The 25,788-nt window shown below is 38.9% G+C and overlaps 1 protein-coding gene across 1 annotated transcript in view; it reads left to right on the top strand.

Annotated features, from left to right (window-relative positions):
• UBR3 (ubiquitin protein ligase E3 component n-recognin 3) overlaps positions 1-25,788 on the top strand; it is a 176,607-nt gene that overhangs the window by 47,463 nt on the left and 103,356 nt on the right. Inside the window, exons 6-9 of the mRNA XM_075529394.1 lie at positions 10,082-10,148; positions 17,507-17,637; positions 18,713-18,941; positions 25,250-25,429. Of these exons, the coding sequence (XP_075385509.1) occupies positions 10,082-10,148; positions 17,507-17,637; positions 18,713-18,941; positions 25,250-25,429 (607 nt within the window). The remainder of the gene's footprint in view (positions 1-10,081; positions 10,149-17,506; positions 17,638-18,712; positions 18,942-25,249; positions 25,430-25,788) is intronic.

The raw sequence follows: 25,788 nt of genomic DNA, 5'->3' as shown, positions 1-25,788 counted from the left end.
TTCATATTCGTTTATTCACCTGCTTTGTCTTCAGCGGTTGTGTCAGGAAGGTGAGCATCATGGAATGCCAGTTTAATAGAACAAAGTATTCTTGCATTGAGGGAATGCTTGAGTGGAGGCCCAATATCCATTTACTACCTTAATACTAAACCTACAAATATGTGCACATAGATCTATTTCCTTATTCTCATATATATTTACATATGTAAATGCCTTTATTTAGACTTCTATAAATGCCCTTTGTCTCGTAGCTCTTTACTCTGTTTCCTTTGACTTTCCTCTTGTCCCACTATCATGCTCAGCCTTCATTTGGGTTACAGTAATTCCTCTCGGTTACACTGCATTGTTTTTCTTAAGATGGTACAGGTTTGCTATATGTTATATACCCAATCCTTTAATTTTAGTAGCCCAGTACAAATTTTTGCTATTATGAATAATATTGTAATGAATAGTTAAAATACATGTCCAACATTACGTGAAGTAAATACAGTCTTCACAATTCAAATGCATCAGTTCTTCAATCTTCCTTATTTAATGTCCAACTTTCATATGAATATGAGACCATTGAAAATACCATGTCTGGGTCAGAGAGCATTTTAGTTCTCAAAGTACCACTCTGGCTTTTCAATCCTCTAGAGTAGGGTCCTCATACTCTTTAAACAGGGGACCAGTTCACTGTCCCTCAGACCCGTTGGAGGGCCAGACTATATTTAAAAAAAAAAAACTATGAACAAATTCCTATGCACATTGCACAGATCTTATTTTGAAGTAAAAAACAATACGGGGCAAAACACCTGGCAGGCCAGATAAATGTCCTCAGTGGGCCGTAGTTTGAGGACCCCTGATCTAGAGTATCTTTAGGGTTTAGAGAATATCTTTAGAGTATCTAGAGAGTATCTTTCTAGCAGTCTTGTGCAGCGGATTTACCGAATGCGACGTGCCATTGAATCTCTCCACGGCTCCTTCCGTGAGCATTGATTTTGGAGCCACGTAGGATGAAATCCATGGCATCTTCAACATTCTCTCCATATATCATCATAAGATTTTAGCATTCTTTACATCGAGTCATAATCCATACTGATGGCTGCAATCCTTGATCATCACTAGGTGCTTCAAATCTCCCTCACGTTCAGTATGCAAGGTTGTGTCATCTGGTTACTAAGCCTTCCTCCAGCCCCAGTGCCACATTCTTCTTCATACAATCCAGCTTATCTTGCTCAGCATAGTTTGAGAAAGTGTGGTGAGAGGATACAACCCGGATGTACACCTTGCCTGATTTTCAGCCATGCAGTATTAACCCGTTCCGCTCATACAAGTGTCTCCAGAACCATGTTTCAAAGCTTTGAAAACCTTATGCATAGCTTGAAATTTTCAATAGGAAGTTTATATTTGAAATATGAGGTAAATCTAGCCTGAGACATAGCATATATTCTTTCCATGTTTACCTTTGTTTCTCCAGGCTGGAAGAACAATTTCATAAATAATTATCTGAAATCTCAAACTTCTGAAGCACCTGAGGCCTGGGGCATGGCTTTGCAGTCTGTTTTTCAGAAGTTCATGTTTAATTCTGGCTGAGTTTCTCTAGGGGCAGAGGAGAAGAATGTAGTTTTATCAGTTCTACATCCAGGTGGATGACCACAGTGGCCTGGCAAAGACTGGAGGGCATGTTGAGTGCTTAGTAAATGCTGATGAATAGATGAGTTAAGTGGTAGCTCTGGACAACCCTGGCGATTGGCTTTGAGAAATGAGGCTGATGTTGGCAGAAACCCAAACTTAAGACTGTGGTATGAATGCCAAGGAAACCTTGCTAATAGAGAGAACAATAGCATGAAGCTGCTTTTCTCCTGTGGAGAACTGATGGCCTGTACCTGAGAGGGTATCTGGGAAGCTACACTACAGTTCTAACCTGCCACCGATGCCATTGCTAGCGCCAAAATGCTACCACAATATCTCCACAATACCTGTTTGCTCTTGTGATGGAAAAATAGAGAAAAGAGGTTACTCTAGCAGGCATGCTGTTGGTTCATACATGACTAGTCTTTCCTAGTTTAGGAGAGTGGGAATCGTGAGGTCTGTGACTAACGTTAGCCAGAGAGGGAAAGCTCTTAGCTGTGCTGCAAGGGCAGCCGAAAACTTTTAAGGAAGCCTCGTCTTGCCTTCATTCGTGGCAGGCTGCGTCCTCTGCTTCTCTCTGATCGGCCAGCTTGCTTTCCCACTCTCTTGTGTGGTGTTAACATCTCCTGAGTCAGCCTCAAACTCTTCCAAGGTGTTACGCATCCAAATTATCTCCCAGGGTATCAATTATTGCTTACAAAGTTGAGATTTAAACTTCTGCCCAGACCCATTTCTCTCTGCAAACTCTCATCTTTTTTGTGTGTAAGGTTTTTTAGGAATGCACATCTCATATGTGAACACAAATGCCCATGTTCCCTTCTCCCCCTCTTTCCCTCCCCTGCCTTAAGCATATTCAAATATACTTATAAAGACTTTTAATAATACTATTAAATAATAGTAATATTGTTGGGAATTTTTTAATGACCTGATCAGCATGTTCTTTGGTTATGGGTGTGCTCAATTTTTCTGATTTAGTCATTGTTAATTTTCAGTAAGGTAGTATGTTTCTTGAAAATGTTCCATTTCGAGAGCAATGAAGACAACAATATAAACTTGTAAATTAGAGACTAAAATCTTTTTTTAATATTCTATTCTACATGTATATGTCCATGTATATACAACATCCATATGTATGTTTTTGTACTTTCAATTATAAAATAAGTAAAACTAAAAAAAAAAAAAAGAAAATGTTCCATTTCTTGTCCGTTTTCAAATTTGTTGAAGGTACAGTTCATTGTTACTGTTGGGTGCCATCAAGTCGGCCCTGACCCATAGCGACCCAATGCACGACAGACTGAAACACCACACATGCAGGTCTTATGCTATTTCCACAGTTGCTCCTTTGCTTGAGCCCATTGATGCAGCCACTGTGTCAATCCATCTCATTGAGGACCTTCCTCTTTTTCACTGCCCTCCACTTCCCCAAACATGATGTCCTTCTCCAGGAACTGTCTCTCCTGAAAACATGTCTAATGTATGTAAGACATACTTGCCTCTAAGGACCACTGGCCTTACCTCTTCCAGTGCTAGCAGTCCATAGTACCTTCAGTGTTCTTTTCCAGAACCACAATTCAAGTGCATCAATTCTTCTACTGTTTTCCTTTTGTTCTTATCTATTTGTGTTATTTCTGTTGTGATGTTGCCCATTTAATTTCTTATTTATATTATTTGCATCACCTTCTACTTTCCTTTGTTAGATTTGCTGTAGTTGGTTCCTTTCAAAGAACCAACTTTATCTTGTAGATTTTTTTTTTTTTTACAAACCCTTGTGTCGAGGGCTGACTTTCAATAGATCGCAGCGAGGGAGCTGCTCTGCTACGTACGAAACCCCGACCCAGAAGCAGGTCGTCTACGAATGGTTTAGCACCAGGCTCCCCACGAACGTGCGGTGCGTGACGGGCGAGGGGGCGGCCGCCTTTCCGGCCGCGCCCCGTTTCCCCGGACGAGGGGCACTCAGCACCGGACCCCGGTCCCGACGTGCGGCGGGGCCGCGCACGCGGCTTGTAGATTTTTTAATAGTTTTTTTGTTTCATTTATTTCTGCTTTTAATCTTTATTTGTTTTTTTCCTGGTGACTTTAGGCTTATTTTCTTGCCCTTTTTCTTAGTGTTGGAAATGTTGGATTAAGGTGTCAATTTTGGCTGGTTCTTAATTTTTTGATGTGTGCGTTTATTATCAGTTGTCCTCTGCTTTTACAGTTTTCCAAATATTTTAGTATGTGTTTTCATTCTTTAAGAAATTATAAAAAATTCGTTTATTATTTTCTTTACTACCTAGTAGTTTTTAAGCAGGATGTTGTTCAATTTCTATTTATTGGGCCTGTTCCCCTTTTGTTGACCCATTTTTGATTTTTCATTTTATAGCTCTGTGATATGAAAGGATGCCTTGTAGTTTTTGGATGTTTTAAAATTTATTGAGACTTGTTTTGCCCTGGAGAATGTTCTATGTATGCTGAAAAAGAATGTATATTGTAATATTGTTAAGGGAGTGTGTTAGAATGGGTTCTGAAGAAACAAAGCTAAGTGAAGCTTATATGCATATGTAAAGAGAGGTTTATATCAAAGATATGGCTCATGTAATTGTAGAAGTGACAGGTTCCAAATCTGAACAAATTCTAAGCCTATAGTTCACATGTTAGACTGGAGGCTTTCCCTGACACTTATAACTGTGGGGGCTGATAGACTCCAGATTGGCAGGCAGATGACAGGCTTCTGGCTGCAGAGGCACATTGATAATCTGCAGGTTGGCAGATCAGATGGTTGGCTGCTGATCACTCCCAGGATTGGCTTAAGTTGGAAAAAATCCCATAGATTGCTGGAACACATATAGGGGCTAGACTCAGCAAAATTCTTTTCCACAATCTACTTGGAAGCAGGTTTCCAATATAAGAGCAGGCTCCTTGAGGAGATCCTGTCGTGGGGCATTACCAAGTTACACTTGCTATACCACTGAGAATTCTGGTGTAGCCAGATGGACCCTAACCCTTCACTGTCACTGGTCGATTGTTCTGTTTGTGTCTATGAGGTAAAGTTGGTTGATCGTGTTGCGTAGTTGTATGTTTTTAAGCTCCTTTCTACTTCAGTTCTTCATCGAGAGTGATGTGTTGTACCCTCTTGCTGTAGTTGTAGAGTGGAGGCCTTTCATTGGACCCATAGGCAGTTACTATGGTCATGTCTTCCTCAGTTGATCTTTTATTCACGGTATACGGTCCCGCTTTATCTTTTCTCTTGAGTTTTACTCTGACGTCTTTTATCAGAAATTAATATTATCACTCCTTTTTAAAAGAATTGCCATTAGTTTGATATATTTTTTCTATCCTCTGACTTTCAATCTCTAGTTTTCATTGCGTCGGAGGTGTGTCCCTGTACAGAGACTATAGTGGGCCGTGTTTACGTAGCCACTGCGCTCCTTTCTTTCTCTTGACTGGTGCATTCAATCCTTTTATGTTCAGCATAATTATTGACATGTTGACTTTGTTGCTGTCATTTTGTTGTGTGCATCTTTGTGGTTCTCTGGCTTCTGTGTTCCATATAATTTTCTGTGTTGAGTGCATTTTGTTTGTGGGCTTCTTGTCATTGTATTCATTGCTGTTGTTTTAATGTTTACTCAGTCTATGGTTTTCCTTTTGTTTTGATGAAGCTTGTTGATTTGCTTTGAGGCTACACTCAACTCCATAATTTATTTCTTCCCAAGAAAAAATACGTTCTATATTGAAATCTACTTGATTCCTCTCCACTTAGAACTTCTGGAACTACAGAAAATTTATTTCTTTTTACTTTGTAATTGTCTTCATGTACAAATTGATACACTTGCTCCCTATTTTTAGTCATGTAGGTTTGCTTTGCTTTGGATACTTGTATATCTGGACTAATTTCTTTTTGGTGTTGCCTCATACATTTAATCTCAGCCTGTTCTCTTCTTGGTTCTCTGTCCTAAATTTCCCTTCAATATTTCTTAAAAGACTGATTTGGTGTTTACAAATTAAAAAAAAAAATTGCTTCCTTGCAAATGCTCTAATTTTGTCATCATATTCAAGGGACAATTTTGCTAGGGATATAATTGTTTTTTCTTTATTTTCTTTTCTTTTTCTTTCAGAGATTTATATATGTCCTCCTATTGCCTTCTTTCTTCTTGCCTGCAGGATTTCTTTTGAGAGATCAGAGCTTAATCTTATTGATTCTCCATTATAGGTAACTTTTATTTTTCCCAAGCTGCCCTCAGGATTCATTCTTATTGGTGTCCTAGAAAATTCTTAGGATTTCTTGTTCTATTTTTTCCTGATTGTTCCTCTAGGAGACTAGTATTCGGTCTTGAATTGGTTCATTTCTACTCCTTTGATCTATCAATGCATTACCTATTTCTGAAATCTTAGATTTCTGGATTTCAATTTTCTGTTTTTGTGTAGTTTCTAACTTTTAGTTTGGCAGTTTGTTAATTCTTAATTTTTGGGGGGTGTTTTTCTTCACTTCATTTGCAGCTTTCTCTATTTTTCTTTCAATCCATTGAAGGCACTTAAAGTTCATCCTTTTGGATTTTGTATCAGGTAGTTCCAATGGTATTAACTTCTTCAGACTTATTTTCTGGTGATGCATTTTGGTCACGTATAGAACAATTTCTTCATTTATTCATAGGCACTGATTTCTGTTGTCTCTGAGACGTTGTAGTGTTGTAGTAGTATTTATTTGATGATTGTATGTCTTCCAGTGTCTGTGATAGAGAATGTGTGCGCGCATGTAGTTCTCTTTTTGCTGCTCAGGTAGTGCAGTCGAGTGCAGGTTTGTATGATCTCGAACACTGTCTACTGACGAGCAGGTGATGCAGGAGTAGGTAGTGTCTTTCTCCTGGTGGTTGGAGCCACAAGAGGTATAGGTGTGACTGGACTATGCGGACACAGTGCTCTACTGTTCCATGGGACAAGATAAAAAAGAAAATAAAAGGAAAAGAAAGTAAACATGACATAAAGCAAAACACAAACAATAGCAAAAAAATAGAGAAGTGGGTGAACTTAGGAAAACAACAGTAAGTAAAAGGAATTGAATAACGTAGGGGAAAAGAAAAGAGAAAACGAAAATAACTAACGAAGAGAAATTAGGGTGGAGGGAAAAATAGCAAAGAGAATAGTAAAAGAAAAAAGAAGGAAGTGGGGTAGGGGAAGAAGAGAAGCAAAAGATAGCAAAAATGATTAAAAAAAGGAAGAGAAAGAAAAGCAAAGGGAAACCGGGGCAGGGTGGGGCATAGGAAACGAGAGGTGTGCGGCACAGCAATAAGCTTGTGTTCTCTACCGAGCAAGGAGCCCACAGTGCTGGCGGGTGAGCAAGGGTGGGGTGGTACCCCTGAGCCTAGGTGGATGGTGATGGGCGGGGTGGGCATACTGGCCACTGAGTAAGGATGTGGGGCTGGCCATCCTTCTGGTCCCCAAGAGGGCTTGGGAGCAAGGGCAGACATATCACACAGCTACTAATGTGTGTCTAAGTTCTCCCAATTGAGTGCTGCTGCTTGCAGAAGTTTAAGATGACTTCACTGTCTCAGGCCAACCAATAATTCTCCTGCTTCATCTGTCTCCTCTCTCGTTGTTGCTCTTGTATAGCTTCCTCTCAGTCAATATTCAATCCACTTTTATCCTTTCTTCTGAAGCTGAGTTTATCCTCTGAATCCATTTTATTTGGTCTCTTGTATCTTTGTTGTAGAACATCTGTATAGTATGTTTGCCTACTTGGCCATCTTGATTTCTTGGACTCTTTAACAAAACATATATACCTAGCTTTTAAATAGCAAATGCACACGGAAGCTAAAGGAGGGAGTGGGTAGATTATCACAAGAAGGAAGGAGAGAAGATAGAGGGGACTGGAGGTGATGAGAGTAAAGGTTTTACAATGCTAGGAATATGTATTTTTTTAATTTATTATTTTGGAGTATTTAAAAGTCTCCCATTGGAAGCACAGATTAAGTTTAAGAGTGCTTCTGTTTTACTACTAGAGATTTTTTTACTCTCTATCTTAATCAAAATTAATACCATTAAAATGATATTTTAGTTCACTTGTCATAGAGCAACATTAAAGTAAGACCAAAAGAGGTTTACTGAGGGATAGAGATGGCCCAGACTTTGAAGATATCCAAATTCACAGTCAAGATGGATTCTCTGCCACACAGTGAAAAAGGAAACATTATTGTATAGTTACAGCATGAATTGAAACTTTCAAAATCATAATAGACTAATCAGGTGTCACTGGTAGGCTATTTAAAAATGGGGACTCAGCAGGGATAGGTGGATAACAATGAGTAATTTATATGGTATTAGACGATTGGCTAAGTGCACATTATTGCACGCCTTGGTACTCCTCATTTTAGTACTCTTCAGTTTACTATAGGATTTTCACAGGATTATGACAGGGTAGGTTTTTCAGGTAACCTGCTATAAAAATTGCTTTCTCGGGCCTGTCTATTTATCAATACTGCTGTGAATCAAGACCCTGTGGGTATAAGTGATCACATATTGCATCTGTTAGACCATAGTGGAAAGGCCCTCTAAATGAAGACTGTGTTGTCCTGCATCTGGCAGACTTCAGAGAGTCTCCTGAAGGGTATATGGTTGTTAGCAGCAAGGTCAGAGAAACTTAGTAAAAGAAGCTTTTAAAATACAACATGGGAGGTGGACGTTGGGGCCAGGACTTGATGCCCCAACAGACTGGACTGGAGAACACTCCTTAAAGGCCAACAAACAGTCCTTGAACTAACTACAAGCTTTTCTTCCTTGTTGTGTTATTTTTTGTCATTGGTTTTTTGTATATTGTTGCTTGGCTTTGCTCTGTCTTGTTTTTGTGCATGTTACTATCTCTACAGGTCTGTCTAAATAAGATAGGCTGGGTGAACAATCTGGAGGAGAAAACAATGGGACCGACACTTTTAGGGGGACATGGGAGGGGGGGATATGAGGGGAAAGGTAGTGGTGTTAACAAACCCAGGGACAAGGGAACAACAAGTGATTCAAATCGGTGTTGAGGAGGGTGTAAGAGGCCTGGTAGGGTGTGATCAAGGGTAATGTAACCAAGAGGAATTACTGAAACCCAAATGAAGACTGAGCATGATAGTGGGACAAGAGGAAAGTCAAAGGAAATAGAGGAAAGAGCTAGGAGGCAAAGAGCATTTAGAGAGGTGTAAATAAAGGTATGTAATATATAAATAGATTTATATATGATGCTGGGGAAATAGATCTATGTGCATATATTTATAGGTTTAGTATTAAGGTAGCAGAAGGACATTGGACCTCCACTCAAGTACTCCTTCAATGCAAGCATACTTTCTTCTATTAAATTGACATTCTATGATGCTCACCTTCCCGGCACAACTGCTGAAGACAAAGAATAAGCAAATGTGGTGAAGAAAGCTGATGGTGCCAGGCTATCAAAAGATATAGCATCTGGGGTCTTAAAGGCTTGAAGGTAAACAAGCGACCATCTAGCTCAGAGGCAGCAAAGCCCACATGGAAGAAGCTCACCATCCTGTGCAATCATGATGGATCAGGTATCAGGCATCAAAGAACCAAAAAAAAAAAAAAAAAACCACATCATAGTGAATGAGAGTGGGGAGTGTGGAGTGTAGACCCAAAGCCCATTTGTAGGCCACTGGACATTCCCTTACAGAAGGATCTCGGGAGGAGACGAGCCAGTCAGGGTGCGATATAGCAATGATTAAACATACAACTTTCCTCTAGTTCCTAAATGCTTCGTCCTCCCCCACTATCATGATCCCAATTCTGCCTTACAAATCTGGCTAGACCAGAGATTGTACACTGGTACAGATAGCAACTGGAAACACAGGGAATCCAGGACTGATGATCACTTCAGGACCAGTGGTGTGAGTGGTGATACTGGGAGGGTGGAGAGACGGTGGGTTGGAAACGGGGAACCGATTACAAGGATCTACATATAACCTCCTCCCTGGGGGACAGACAACAGAAAAGTGGGTGAAGGGAGACATCGGACAGGGCAAGCTATGACAAAATAATAATTTATAAGTTAGCAAGGGTTCATAAAGGAGGGAGAGCAGAGAGGGTGGGGAGAAAGTGAGGAACTGATGCCAGGGGCTTGGATGGAGAGCAGATGTTTTGAGAATGATGAGGGCAATGACTGTACAAATGTGCTTTACACAATTGATGTATGTGTGGACTGTGATAAGAGTTGTATGAGCACCTAATAAAATGATAAAAAAAATACAACATGGGGCACAAATAGAAAGTAAATGTTTAGAAAATGATGGCAACATATGTACAAATATGCTTGATACAATTGATGTATAAGAGCGGTAAGAACTCTCAATAAAATGATCTTAAATAAATAAATAAAATACAACATGGTGTCTAGACAGAATTGACCTGATGGCCGTGGGATTTATTTAATATAAACATATCTACATTTATGTGAAATGTAGAAATTTATGAATATGACTGATTATATATTTTTTTCCTACAGGAAGATCCAGATGGGAATCAAGGTCTGGGCAAACGCAAGAGAGTCAAACTAAGCAGTGGCACCAAAGGTATCTGTGTTCTCTCCTTCCTTGCATGGAAATCCTTTTACTGTGTCGAATTAGGAAGAATGTCTGATTGGTTTGTCAAACGGACATGGAAAGCATTTGTAAGAGTATGTGATTAGACTGTTCTGATGGTGACAGTCGTGTTGTTAGGGAGTGGTATTAGGGGATTTCAAAAGCAAGTAAAATTCTGGCTGTTGGGATTCTGTTTTTCATCAAATGGATATTAGCATTTTGAACTAGACAGAAAGTATGTCCTTTTATTGATTGGACCCAGTGCTTTGGTGTAAAGTTTTAGTTTGTAGTAAGCTTTTAATAATTTAGGGTATCCAATTTCTGAAGTGGAAAAAGTCCAGGAAGATAGAGTGGTAAACGAGAGAGAATGAGAATGAATATGAGTGTGGATTAGGTACTTGAGAATGAATAACTCTTTATACATAGTAAGGGCTCATTATATACCTACTCAAAAGAGAAAATGGATATGTCTCTAGTGAGGAATTAAGTTAGTAATAATAATGGGTAATATCAATTGGACCTTTCGTGTGTGTCAGAAATAATGCTAAGCATTGTTTCATTTAACTCTGAAAGAAACTACGTTTACTGTTTTTATTATTAGTGCCATTTCATGAGCAATATAATGGATGCATATTAGAGGCCACAGTAAATAATAGTCTAATTCAAATCTCAGCTCTTAGGCCCTTAGCCACTGTTTGCTTGACCCTCACCAAAAGTTTTTCTAATGTACTTATTTTTCGTTGACATCTTCAGCTTTGGATTTGTGCCATAAATTTCCAAATATTACCATGGCCTGTTTTCTGGGCTAGTGGGGCATTTCAGAAAATATCTAGAGGTTAAAAGAAGATTTTTATTTCTAGTGCTGATTAAGTACGTCTTGTGACACATATGAGACCACCTGGAAAGGTGGGGAACAGAGGCAATTTCAGTTGCAGATTCATTTTATAAGTCTGTCTTAGCTATATGAAGGAACCGTGGTGGTATTTTATGTGTTGGTTTGTTACTGTAAGTTTGACAGTTAGAAACCACCAGCCACTCCATGGGAGAAAGATGAGGCTTTCTACTCCTGTAAAGACTTAGGGAACAGTTTTGGGAACCCAATGGTGCAGGCAGTGCTACTCAGTCCTATCTGGTCGCTGTGAGTCAGAATTGACCAGTGACAGTGAGTTTGTTTGTTTGTAGTTATTTAACTTAGTTGCATTTACTTTGTTGGCAATATTCTCAAAGGGCATGGATTTGATATGTGGTTTAGCATGCATGCGTACATGCATACGCCTTTTCCTCCTGGCTTACAAGAGAATCTGGTATACCTGAAGAAAGTCAGAAATCCATATGGCTACTTGGTTCTTTGACATAGCAGAAGTGTTCATTGAGTCCTTCAGAGGGTTATGATTTGGAGCAGATTAGGCATATACACCAGAGTTTAAACTTTTAGGGGATACTCAGAAATATTCAGTATAGTGTTCTGGTCAAACTCTGGCTAAGGATATTTTCTTGCCCTTGAAGTTTATTTTATTTTTTGAAAAAATTCAATAATATTAACTCATTAAGGCAAAATATTAGTTTATGGAACCTAAAGGCATGTCAGATAAAAACATTAAATATGAAAACAGCTAGCAAATATAGCTATAGTCTCCATGGAAATTTTGCCAGTCATTAAAGCCAAGTTGCCATTGGTAGGCAATTGCAAAAGTGGTAAAGGTTTGAATGAAATCCGGGGACCTCAAAGTCTACAGTTTTTGGAAAGCTGATGGCCTCTGCTTCTGCCCAATACCGACCTTTCAGTTCATGTCAGTCAGTGCTTCGTTTCTGTGCCCTTAATCCATGACAAACGTGTCGAAGGTTTAACACCTTCAAGTTCGACTGCATGTGGATTGGTGTGAAGAAAGTTCAGACTATTACCAGTGGGGTTCCAAATAAATCCTTTTATGGATGTCTTCTTCAATATGTAACATTTTGGGTTAAAATCAAGCAGGCTTGGAGAGCAAAAATCATTGATGAAAAATGTTATGACATTTTATAAAACAATCTAAAATCCAGTTAGCCTAAGGCATGAAACCTGGATTACCAGAGACAGAAGGGAAAAAAATTAAATTATAGCAAGATAATACCTGATGGAGGTCTATTTAAAATATGCTAAGCGTTCTTTCTGCAGGCAAACTGCCTTCCCTTGTTCACCCACCAATGGCCATTAGTCGCATTCTCAGCCAAACCTCGTGTCAACTTTTGTAGTTTGGCAAAGTGTGCTAGATTCTTGGGGTGTCTTCACACTCCCCTTCCTTTTGTCTGTTGATGGATATTCAGGTTGTTCCCATCTTTGGGTTATTGTGAATAGTATTGCAGTGAACATTAGTATATAAGTCTCTGTTTGAATCTCTGCTTTCAAATCTTTTGGATACCTCGGAGTGGGATTAGAGTTATAGTTTGGTTCTTCGGTTAGTTTTTGAGGACTGCCATGCAATTTTCCATAGTGACTGTGTACCATTTTGCATTCCCACCAGTCACCAGTTAAGGGTCTCAATTTCTCCACATCTTTTCCAACAATTGTTTTTCATGGCTCCCTCTCCTAACACCCCCCCCCTCCACAAATCTTAGCCATATTAGTGGGAGTAAAATGGTATGGTCCTTGTGGTTTTGGTTAATCTTCAAAGGGTGCCATTTTGGTTCCAATTCCTGCTGAGAATTTGCATTTCTAACAAGTTTCCAGGTTATATTAAAGATTCCACTCCAGATATCAGGGGGGCTTTAAAAAGTTTGTGGGAAAGTAGAATGAAAAGATAATGGATTTTGAAAATGATGATGGCAATATATATACAAATGTGCTTGATATATTTGACGTATGGATTACTATAAGCTGTAAGAGCCCCCACTAAAGTGATTTATTAATAAAAGAAGATAATGGAGTTCTCCCATGAGCTTTTTGAAGTTCCCTCATATGCTTCGTTGGAACCCACATTTTAACTAGATACCCTGGTGACTCTTGTCCATCATAAATTTTGAAAGCCACTGATCTGCTTGTGCTGGTGAAGAATATTGAAAGCGCCATGGACTGCCAGAAGAATAAGGAAGTATAATCAGAATGCTTCTTAGATGCAACGATGGTGAGATTTCCTCCCTGTACTTTGGACATGTTGTCAGCAGAGACCCAGCCCCAGGAAAAGGACATCTTCCTTGGTTAAGTAGAAAGGCTTTGGAAAAGAAGACTGTCAAGGAGATAGATTGACACAGTGGTTGCTAAAATGGCTCAAGCATGACAGTAATTGTGAGGATAGCACCAGACTAAGTAAGTAGTGTTTTTCATAGGGCCCCTCTTCCAGGGGCCCCTAACAGTAGCTCTACTGGTGGTTCTCAGAATAGGTCCCTAATTAGCATCATCAGCATCATCTGGGAACTTGCTAGCAATGCAGAGATTCAGCAGGGCTTTTAAGTGGAATGAAGGCACTGGTTCAAAGCCCTGATTCTAACTTGCACTCCTGGTGGCCATTGGGTTGCTGGGAGGTGAACGGACTGGGTAGCAATGGTTTGGATGACTGATGATGCTGGACATCTTTTCAAGGGCTTGGTGGCCTTTGATTTGGTAAAATGCTTATTCATGTTCTTTGCCCACTCCCCCCCCCTTTGATTGTGAACAAGTTTTATTTGTTTTTGACAAAAATCACTTTATTGGGAGCTCTTACAGCCTTCATAACAATCCATACATCATTTGTATCAGGCATATTTGCACATAGTTTGCCATCATTATTTTCTAAATATTTACTTTCTATTTGAGACCTTGATATCAGCTCCTCTTTTTTCCCCTCCGATAATTATAAATTATTTTTATTTTATTATCTTACACTGACCGCTGTCTTCCTTCCCCCACGGTTTCTGTTGTTCGTCCCCTTGGGGGTGTGTGTGTGGTTATGTGTCCATCATTGCAATCGGTTCCCCACTCCTCCCCATCTTTCCCTGCCTCCTCCCTACCCTCCTGGTATTGCTACTCCCATTTCTTTTCCTGGATTCCGTGCATTGTGAGCTCTTATCTCTTTTCTGTACCTATGTACACGCTTTGGTTTAGCTCTCAGTGAAAGGCAGAACCCGGGTAATGATAGTGGGGGGAGAGGAAGTGTGTTTCATCAGTGGTATATTGCACCCTGGTTGACCGATTTCCTCCTTTCTGACCCTTCTGTGAGGGGATGTCCTATTGTCTACAGATGGGTTTTGGGTCTCTGCTTTTAGTCCCCATGTTCTCAACAATATGTTTTTGTTTGTTTGTTTGTTTGTTTGTTTTGGGTCTTCTGATGCCTGTTACGCGATCCCTTTGACACCTCATGATCACACAGGCTGGTGTGCTTCTTCCATGTGGGCTTGTTGCTTCTCAGCTAGATAGTCACTTGTTTAACTTCAAGCCTCTAAGACCCCAGATGCTATATGTTTGATAACCGGGCACCATCAGCTTTCTTCACCACATTTGCTTGTGCACCCATTTTGTCTTCAGTTATTGTGCCGGGCGGGTGAGCATCACAGAATGCCAGGTTGTTAGAACAGTGTTCTTGCGTTGAGGCAGAGCTTGAGCAGAGGCCCAAAGTCCATCCACTACCTCAGTGTATTGCCATATAAATATATGTATAAGCACCAATACCTCTTTTTGTGAATTAATATTTTTATATATGTGTACACCTTTGTTTATACCTCTATCCATAGCTTTGCTTCCTAGATCTTTCCTTTTAGCTTCCTCCTACCCCACCATCCTGCTCACCCTTCTTCTGCCTTTAGTAATTTTGTCAGCTAGATTGCTGTTGTGCTAACCTCCCCCAGGATCTCTACGTCCTTCTTGCTGTTGATTTTAATTTCCTATGGCTTTGTGTTAGTCTGGATACTTTAGAGAAACAAATCCACAGAAACTCATGTATAAGAGAGAGTTTTATATAAAGGTTAAGTACCCATCAAGAAAACATCCCAACCTAGTGCTGCCCAAGCCCACAAGTCCAACATTAACCCATTAATGCATATGTCCGACACCAATCCACAAAGTCCTCCTCCATCTCACAACACACACACGATGATGCCGACTGCAGGAGGAAAGCCGAATCAGTGAACATGTAAGCATCTCAGCACTGGCAGGGGTCTCCACACGGCTGCTCCAGCACCCAGGGCTGCATCTGGGTAGGTCCATGTGGCTTCTCCTTGGGGATGTCTGTCAGGAAGTGAGCCTTGCCAGCTGAAGCAGGGAACTGGTTAAGGCAGCTGCACCCTGGTCTGACCATCACAAAACAAGAGACCAGAGAACTAGAAAGGTGAGGCTCACCGAACTATTTATCCCTCTGCCCTTCAATTAACCCCACATGTTCTTATGGGACAGGTTGGGACAATAAACTACCTCAGGTGTTTGCTCACCACTCCCTTCCCCTACTTCCTCTTCTCCCCAAGTCCCTCAGACTGTTGGTCCCATTGCTTTCTCCTTGAGCTTGCTTCCATGCTTCATAATTTTCTGGTCTAACAGCAGGAGTACTGGGTGGATGATTCTACCTGGATGCCATCTTGACACCCCCCCCCCTTTGCCTATTTTATGATTGGGTTCTTTATCTTCTTGATATTAAGTTATTGGAATTTTATGCATATTTTGATTATTAGGTTCCTGTCAGAAATATTGTTCCCGAAGATATTTTCAGTGCTCACTGTTTAACTTTTTGGGTAAAGTCTTTTGATAAACAAATGTTTTTAATTTTATGACATCCCATTTATGTACTTTGCCCTTTACTGTTTGCACTTTTGTTTTTATATTAGATAATCTATTGTTAAAAGCTAGGCCACCAGCAATTAACCTGCCCCCCCAGCCCAACATTTTTATTTTCTATTCAAAATTCAGATATATTTCATTGCAAGACATTGGTTATTATCCCCATAACACCTTTATTATGACCAGTGCTGTTCCCACGTTCTTCTCCCTGGATTCCTTGTTTCCATTTACTCCTTATTCCTGTTACTTTCTGCCCTCTGAACCCTGTTCTGCAGCAAATGCTGTGCCCTGGTCTTGTTTGGTTGCTCTGAGGACCTCGTTCCTTATGGACACTGTTGTTCACCTAATATAATGTTTGGCCACAAGGGGAGCTCCATGAGTGGATTCAGTTCCAGGTCTAAGGGCTCTTGCTCTGGGCATCCCACCAGTCTCTATCAGACCAGTATATCTGGCCTTTTGTTATGATTTAAAACTTCATTGTACATCTTTCCCCAAATTCTGTTTTTGACCTTTTACTGTAATTCCGATCAGAATAGTTGTTTGTGCTTTTTCTTTTAAGTATTTTATTGTTTTGATTTGTATATCTAATCCTTATCCCATTTTGAATTTGTTTTTATATATGGTGTGAGGCATGGATTATGAAGATTAATTTAAATAAATGGGTAAATTATTAAATCCTTGAGGATTTTCTCTAGACATTGTTTAAACCAGCGGTTCTCAACTTCTGGGTCACGACCTCTGAGTGTCGAATGACCCTTTCACAGGGGTCACCTAAGACCATTGGAAAACACATATTTCCAATGGTCTTAAGAACCAAGACACTGCTCCCCTATCCATTTCCAGTTGAGTCCGCCCAAATGCAGATACCCCCACTTAATACGAGTACCCGGTGTGAAGACTGTTACCCATGCTATGCCATGCTTCAAGACAAAATTTCATTTATTTTTAATTGGAAATAAATATTTCACAATATATAATTACATATTGTTTTGTGATTCATCACTATGCTTTCATTATGTTCAGTTTGTAACAATGAAAATACATCCTGCATACCAGATATTTACATTATGATTCATAAAAGAAGGAAAATTACAGTTATGAAGTAGCAACGAAAATAATTTTATGGTTGTGGGGGTCACCACAACATGAGGAACTGTATGAAAGGGTCGTGGCATGAGGAAGGTTGAGAGCCACTGCTTTAAACACTTAGATAAGTAATGAAAATATTTTGACTTTGGACTTATGTAACAGCATTTGTTTTAGTTTAAATAGCTGTTGTATAAAGTAAGTATGAATATGCTTCTTTAATATTACCATATATACTCACTTATAAGCCAAGTTTTTCAGCACATTTTTAATGCAGCTTTTGTGGTAAAATTAGGTGCCTTGGTTGATAATTGGGTCGGCTTATACTCGAGTTTATACGGAAGTTTGCATGTTGGTTGAAACCATTTAGGTAAATGGCTTATGTAATTATTTATTTTCAATAACTATTTTATATTAAAATATCGAGATTAGTATTATCTTTTTCATGTAGAGCTTATAGAAACCTAGTTGGCATTATAGTAATTTTAAGTGTAAATGAGATGAGCAAAAGAAAGAGATGAAATGTGTTCTTTGTATTGTGCAGATCAATCCATAATGGATGTTTTGAAACATAAAAGTTTCCTAGAAGAACTATTGTTTTGGACTATAAAGTATGAATTTCCCCAGAAGATGGTTACTTTCTTACTCAACATGCTTCCAGATCAAGAGTATAAGGTACCTAAACTTTGTCCCCCCTTCCTCCTGAACAGTGTTCCTTTCTTTTTTCATCTCTTCTGTACTAATTTTTAAAATGTGTATATTTTCTAGTTGTGGCTTAATATATTATTGATCCCTGAGGGCTGATGTAACACAGGGAAGGCTGTTAACAACCGCTGCCCACCAGGCTTTACATAAAGAACACTGCATTGTGACTCTGAGTCAGTGCAGCAGAACTTAGCAGGAATCCAAGGATACTGGAGAATAAACCTTAGAAACACAATTGCATATATAAATACATATATAGTTGAAAATTGTAAATCCTCTGAAGGGGAAGTATATAGATTTCTATAGGAATGTTTTATGGGGGGAACTGAATTAAAGTTGTGGGATCAGGCATTTCAAAAGCATGGAGTTAGTGACTGCTGGCCACCTTATTGACTTATATACAAATACATGTAGATGAAGTCTCCAGTCCTAGACTGTGGCAACCCGCCTGTTACCACCATATGGTTATGGCAAAGAGACACAGCTTAGTGCATGAGAAGGACATATAGGATGCTATAATTCTTCCCGTCATATAGTTAATAAAGCCTCTTTAGGAATGACACTTTAGAAGTGTCATTACCCTGTGTGCCATTACAACTGTTGTGTAAAAAACATACATGTCACAGAGGATGTACATAAAGGAAACATACGAGCATTTGATTAATTGTCCTTTAGTTATGGTGACTTCTAAGATGGTTAGCTGAGACGTTAGGCTTTGTTGTAGCTGTCACAGAACGACACACGGACAGTAAGTTGACATGTGGCAAGCAAAAGCGAGCATTCATAGTCCTCAGTCATGCTACTGTAATTGCTTTCAACCTTTAACCAGGTAAAATGGTTACATTACTTTCTACTTGTCAAAAGATTTTTGCTTATGTTCCCCAGTATTGAAAATATGACTTAAGACTGTCAGAACTAGGTTTTTGGTTACTTTAAATATCACCATAAGCTACCACCAGATTAAAAAATGTTAATGTAATATATTGGAAAATATTTTATACAATTCAAAACTAAATTATTTTTTTCTTCCTTGAAAAATGTACAGGTTGCTTTTACAAAAACTTTTGTTCAGCATTATGCTTTCATTATGAAAACATTGAAGAAAAGCCACGAATCAGATACAATGTCCAACAGAATTGTGCATATTAGTGTTCAGTTATTCAGCAATGAGGAACTAGCCAGACAGGTAACAGAAGAATGTCAGCTGCTGGATATTATGGTCACTGTGTTGTTATACATGATGGAAAGTTGCCTTATCAAAAGTGAGCTACAAGGTAAACTCAGAATTATTTTTACCAGTTTTTAAAAATTAATATATTTAGTATGACTAGCCTTCAAGACTCCTTATAGGTCTATTAATAGATACAAATACATAGCTTTTAAAAAAATACATTGCTTTTTAATTAGCCAAAGTTGTTATTTTTATACATGTCAATGTGCTTTTTAATGATTGCTGGTTTTAATGTCATGTGATAATACTATTTAACCATAGTCTTATTAGAAATATTCCTATTTTTATCATGAATTTGTTTCCCTCAGCCTTAGATATCTCTGTTTATATTTTATGATTTATAATTTATAAAGCAAATCTTGGGTCGTCCGAGTTCTTTGAAATTCTTCTTTGGGCTCGCTGCGTAATTCACACTTCCTAACCTGCCGTAAGGAGGCCTTGTAGTGTAGTGTAGTGGGTTGTGCTTTGCGTTGTTGACCACACGGTCAGCAGTTTGAGCCCACCAGCCTCTTTGCAGGCAAAAGATGAGGCTTTCTACACCCATTTATATATTTCTAGTCTCAGAAACCTAAAGGGGGCACTTTTGCTTAGTACTATGAGGGTCGCTGCGATTTAGAACTGTTCCCCCCACCCCCCAATGCATCAAAGAGCTCTCGGGGTGGTGTGGGGTAAGTGTTGGGCTGCCCACCGCAAGGTCTGGGCTGTAGAACCACTGGCCTCCTGGTGAGAGAAAGACAGAGCTGTGTGCTTCTGTAAAAATTTAGAGTCCTGGTGACTCTATAAAGGTCACTGTGAGTTGGAATCAACTGAAGTTAGTGGGTGGGGCTTTTCAAAACCTGCACTAAGATTGGCTGCAATGCTGGTCCCAAGCGTAACGATTGTGAGCCCGGCACAGAGCTGAGGCGTGTTCTTCCGTCGTGTGTAGGGCTGTTGAGAGTTGGAACTGGCGCGACGGCACCTAGCAACAACAGTATATTATTCCCAGGACTTCATTCCGTTCTCATTTGTCCTGTGTGTATTTTCACCTTATCTCCCTTCAATAATTATAAGTTGTGTATTTGCTGTTTACTAGAGATCATGTTAGTAACTCATGTTTCCCAACAATTCTCTTAGGTCGGTATTTTTATTGTCATGATACCCACGTTAAAGATGAATAAGTTGAGTCTTAGAGGCATTAAGTGATGAGTATACAGCTAATAAATGACAGAGCCAGGAAAGTTTCATGCCTCCTGATGCTGGGAATCCAGGTGTTGTTGACACAGCCATGTACTATCGGGATTGCCACTTCCTTTGTTGGTACTTGCAGCTAGACTTTAAAGATAGCGAATGCTACTTGAAACGAAATATTACGACCATTTTATTTTCTGTCTAGGAGAAAGATGAAACTCTCTCCTCCGATGTAGATTTGCAGTCTCAGAATCCCGATACAGGGTCCCGCTGAGTTGGAATTGACTTGATGGCAGTGGGGTTGGGTTTGGGGCTGTAATTTCTGTGGGAGAAAAATGCACAGAAAATGCCTTGCCTTTTCTGCTCTTACTTCACTGTCCATATCAGCTCTTCCTTTCTCTGTATTTGAATATTCTGTTTCTTGGATATGACACCATATCCTGAAAATTGGTATTTATTCACTGCAGAGCAAATGCCTTATTTGAGTGTAGACATTCCATTACTTTTTAATTCCAATTTTCCTTCAAGGTTTTGAAGTATTTAACAATAGTTAGTAATGATAGTTACCATTTTTGAACACTTTTCCTCAGTAATGTATATGTATTATCTCATTTAATGTTTACTAATTCTATGAAGTAGATATTGTTATCTCTTCAATCAACGAGATACCCGTGCTTTAGGGAGTTTGAATCCGTGGTGTGTGGTCTTAAAGTAAGTTAGGGCAGGATGTCTGATTTCAGTGCCTGTACTTTTATACCTACTATGCAGTTCTGCTCTCTCATTATAGGCATGGTGGGCGCCTAATGTATTCTCCACAGTAATCAAGCAATATACATACCACTTGTTAAACTAAAATTTTAAAACTGCATTTTCTACTGTAGTTCTTAAAATTTTTGTGTCTGATGACCTGTTTCACCCCTTAGCAATGTAGCTGTACATAGATACTTTTTCTTTGGAAGAACGGTGTGCCATCATTTGGCCAGGCCAATGATGTTCTTTTATAGAATTATCTATTTAGAGAAAGCCTTTTATAAACACAAAACAATGTTTTTTTTACAAAATAGAAAACTTAACACGTAAAAGAGAAAACTTATTTGAGAAGTGTCTGCTCTTCTGAACCAGGTGCGCTCATGGCGCAGTGGTTAATGGTTAAGAGCGTGGCTGCCGTCTGAGACTTGTTGGTCGAATTCACCAGCTGTTCTGTGGAGAGATTGAAACCCACTGGCCCACGTGTTCCAGAGTTCCTCGAGTTCTTTGACTGTCACTGTTGGGGAAGCAGATTGCCAGGCCTTTCTTTTGAGGTGCCTTTGCGATGCGGGTGGCTAGTAGCTGAGTGCAAACTGTGTGTGGCACCCAGGGAGTTCTTTCCTGTTGTTTCTAGGATTGTACTTGTGACTCTCTCCATTCTTTGCTCATGAACTCCAACCCCCTTAAACTGGTTTACAAGGCACCCGAGCCTCGTCATGCCACCCTTCCAGTGGTGGTGACCTTCTGTTATTTATTGCTCCCTCTACCTAGCACATCATATGCTCTCTTCTCTCAGTTTACCTGAATAATCTTTACCCCTGCTTCATTCTGTTAGTTATTTCAATTTAACTGTCACATCTCTTCAAAGTCTTTTCTCCTGAATTCTAGTCTAGCTTGTTTATTCTTATGGTTCCTTATACTTTTTCCTATTGGCGTCTCTATCATCCTTCTTTGTCTTCTCAGAAAATACTTTTAGTGGGGGGAGATCATATAATTTCTGGTTCATGTACTACAAACTCTCAAGAGTTTAGTGCAATACCTAGCCCTCAAAAGGTGGTCAATAAATATTTGTTGATGAGTGAATCTCATTTAACAGTGAATCATTACTCTCTGAATCTGTAATGAAGAATGCACAATTTGGATAAAAATAGAAGTCTTAATCATTTTTATTTTAATAAAGGCTCCAGGGCGATCTTCACAAGAACAGTAGTATTTAAAGCAGTGTCAGGAAAATAGGAATTTAATTAATTCTATTTTGCTTATTCATTCTCTGGTTACAATTAAATAGAAATGTGATTCTCAACACCCTCCCTCCCCAACCCCAACGTCTTTCTAAGTTCTGCTCTATCAGTTACCAAGGTGTCACAGCTCATGGTGGGAGTACACTCTCTTCTTACTCAGTGCCTATCTTCCTCTCTGGCATTTTATATTTGTTTACCTTAGTGGAAAATCTACCTGACTCTTTTTCATGATGACATATATCTGGCAGAAATGAATGCATGGGGGCAAAGTGAGAATAATTTTGGTGGTGATGGTGGTGAATCTATATATCAGCTTTGTTGGGCCATGATTCTTGATGGTTTGGCAGTTATGTAATTCAGTAAATTCATTCTCCATTTTTAAGATCTGAAGTAGTCATTCTCTATTTTCACACAGTGCTGAAATTTACTTAATAACCTAGTCTTTGGAATCTAACCATGTCTATAATTGAGGAGAGGGTGTAATTGCTTTTCAGAATCTCAGATGTGGGTAGTTTGTAAAAGACCCCCGAACCCCTACCCCACACAGTCTCCTTCATTTCACCCCTTCATTCAGTTAGGTTCTCTCCCATCCTGTTGCACTGGAAGCAAGCATACTTACAAAATGATCTAAATGTCATGCCTGGAAATGAAAAAAGTACAGTAGAGGCTCTCCTCACTGATGAGTTTGATAGGCAGGTGGCTCATTGAAAAAGGTATTTAAAATGAGTAGTCATTAGAAAAATGATACATAGTACCTTAAACATTATATTTTAACCCAAACACAGAAATATATATACATTCTCCAGTCTTTTAAATTTGGGTAAAGGAATTTAAAAACAAATCATTGTATTGGGGGCTCATACAACTCTTATCATAATCCATACATGCATCCACTATATCAAGCACATTTGTACATTTGTTGCCATCATCATTCTCAAAACATTTGCTTTCTACTTGAGCCCTTGGTACCAGATCCTCATTTTTCTCCTTCCCTCCCCACTCCCTCCTCCCTCTTGAACCCTTGATAATTTATAAATTATTTTGTCATATCTTACACTGCCCGATGTCTTCCTTTACCCACTTTTCTGTTGTCTGTCCCCCAGGGAGGGGGTTATATGTAGAATCTTGTAATCAGTTCCTTTTTTCTACCTCACATTCCCTCCACCCTCCTGTTATCACCACTCTCACCACAGGTCCTAAAGGGATCATTTGTTCTGGATTCCCTGTGTTTCCAGTTTCTATCTGTACCAGTGTACATCCTCTGGTCTAGTCAGATTTGTAAGGTAGAATTGGGATCATGATGGTGGGGGGAGGAAGCATTTAAGAACTACAGGAAAGTTGTACGTTTCATTGTTTCTACATTGCACCCTGACTGGCTTGTCTCCTTGGGTAAAGGAATTTTGGGGGTATAGTTTCTCTTACTGGAGTTCTTTTTCCCTTATCTTTTTTATATAAAGTTATATTAAAAATTATTGCAACTAGAGTGCCAATTCATACATACATGGGTTTGTTCCACGTATAACATGTTTAAGCATGTCTCTGTGTTTCTGTGGATGGCTGCAGACGTGTCAGTCTACTTAGGGTGCCCACCGAGACACGCCCAATCAGAATGGTAGCTTTTGAGTGAAGTTCAAGGCGGAAGAGTCAGCTCAAAAGGCTCTGGGGACTACGTAGTTTGGGATACCAATGGGGTGCTCTTGATAGGGTTTCTTGAAGAACACAGGAAGAGCACAGGGGCTTATTATGAAGACGTTTTAAGAAACTTGAAGCTTATTGGTGATGCACTCAGGAACTGTTTACTTTCACAAAAACGGACCACCTCTTTCTTCTAGGGTGGGGACGGTGGTCCTATGAGGCCGTCACTGGGAAACCTTACGCCATTTAGTCTCCAGCCCTGATTTTGCCCCTTCTGACTTTCATTCCGTCCCAAACTGAAAAGAACATTGAAAAGGAATACATTTGAGTCACTTGAGGATGCTGAAAACGGTTTTTTGATGTGGTATAAATCCAAGGGCACAGGGAAGGGTTAGAGAGATGGAAACCACACCGTGGAAATGGAGCCTCGATGGAGGTTATGTTGAGAAATAATAACTTCACATCTTGATGGTTTTGCTCACTGCAAGTTTCTGCCATTGTAGCAGTGCTTTTTTGAATGAACATCCTTTGCCCACGTCTGTAAGTTCCAGTTCTATTTCCTTGAACGTTGAGGGAGAACATAAAGATCTTTGGGAAGTAATTCTGAGTGTAAACTCTTTCTAGGCTTTTATGTCTTTCCTTTAGAAGTTTTTTTTTAGAATTTTCAAGGGGAACTTTTACTGTCTTTCAAAAAACATTTCATCCAGCTTTTGTAGTAACTCTCTTCGTACATTCAATTTTATCCATTTATATACTTTAGACTTTTATATTACTAAAAAAGGAATAATTGGCATGAAGAAAAAGAAAAACTGTAACTTCAGCTTGGATACTGGAGAATAAAATGTTCTCTTTGTTATGGGTATTAGTATGTTTTATAGTGGGGGTAGGGGGGCTAGTCCAGTGAACTAGTTAAGTGGGAAAGTTTAAGAGAACTATGGATATGTTATAATGAATTTTAATACTGTAAAGATATTTAGAGTATATTCTTCTAGCAGCATTAATATTGCCCCAACAATATATTTAAACTTTTAAAAAGATGTAATTTTATAGCTTTTTATTTCATCTTTGAAATAATCATGTTTGTTAAAAATTTATGTGTACATATTATTTGCATAGAAGAAAGCAATAAAATATGTGTCATTTGAACCATACATATAAAATGGGATGAACCTAGGGATAAAAATATTTTATTGATTGCAACTGAAATATTGTGTTATGTCTTTAAATTCAAGACAATGTTTTATAAATATCTAGTTCAGTTTGTGTATTGTAAAGTGTTAAATACATCATAACTAATGATACTTTAAGAGTAATGTTAAAATCTCATTTAATTTCCTTCAGATTTGTGGGTTTTTCTTTTCAGTTCTGATTTTACAGCTGAGGAAATTAACTCACGAGTTCAATTAAAAGACCGCTGGTTGCATAGTCCTTAAATTGTAGGTTGGTCTTGAGCTGAGTGGTTCTGATTGTGAAGTCTACACTGTTCTGTGGTGTTGGTTACAACAAAAAAACAAAACAAAAATAAAAATGTATTTACTTTTGGTATGTGTGTCTTTTTTAGATGAAGAAAATAGTTTACATGTGGTAGTGAACTGTGGAGAAGCATTACTGAAGAATAATACTTATTGGCCTCTTGTTAGTGATTTTATTAATATTCTTTCTCATCAAAGTGTGGCTAAGAGATTTCTGGAGGACCATGGTTTGTTAGTTACATGGATGAACTTTGTGTCATTCTTTCAAGGTATGAATTTTAATTTCTATGTTAATTTTTTGCTTACCAAATGCCTAGTATTAAATGACTAACTATGAATTGAGGCATATTTGAAGCACATCTTTATTTTATTTTATTTATTTATTTAAAAAGAAAATTTTTTTGAAGCACATCTTTCAGATTACACATTCATTTTCCCATTTTACTTTATTTTAGAAATCATTTTATTGGGGGCTTGTACAACTATCACAATCCATACATACATCCATTGTGTCAAGCACGTTTGTATACCTGCTGCCACCATCATTTTCAACACATTTTCTACTTCAGCCCTTAGTATCAGCTTCTCATTTTTCCCCTCCCTCCCCGCTCCTCCTCCCTCATGAACC

This window comes from Tenrec ecaudatus, chromosome 13 (assembly GCF_050624435.1).
Source record: "Tenrec ecaudatus isolate mTenEca1 chromosome 13, mTenEca1.hap1, whole genome shotgun sequence".
Taxonomy (NCBI): Eukaryota; Metazoa; Chordata; class Mammalia; order Afrosoricida; family Tenrecidae; genus Tenrec; species Tenrec ecaudatus.
This window is presented reverse-complemented; position numbering and strand designations above follow the sequence as displayed.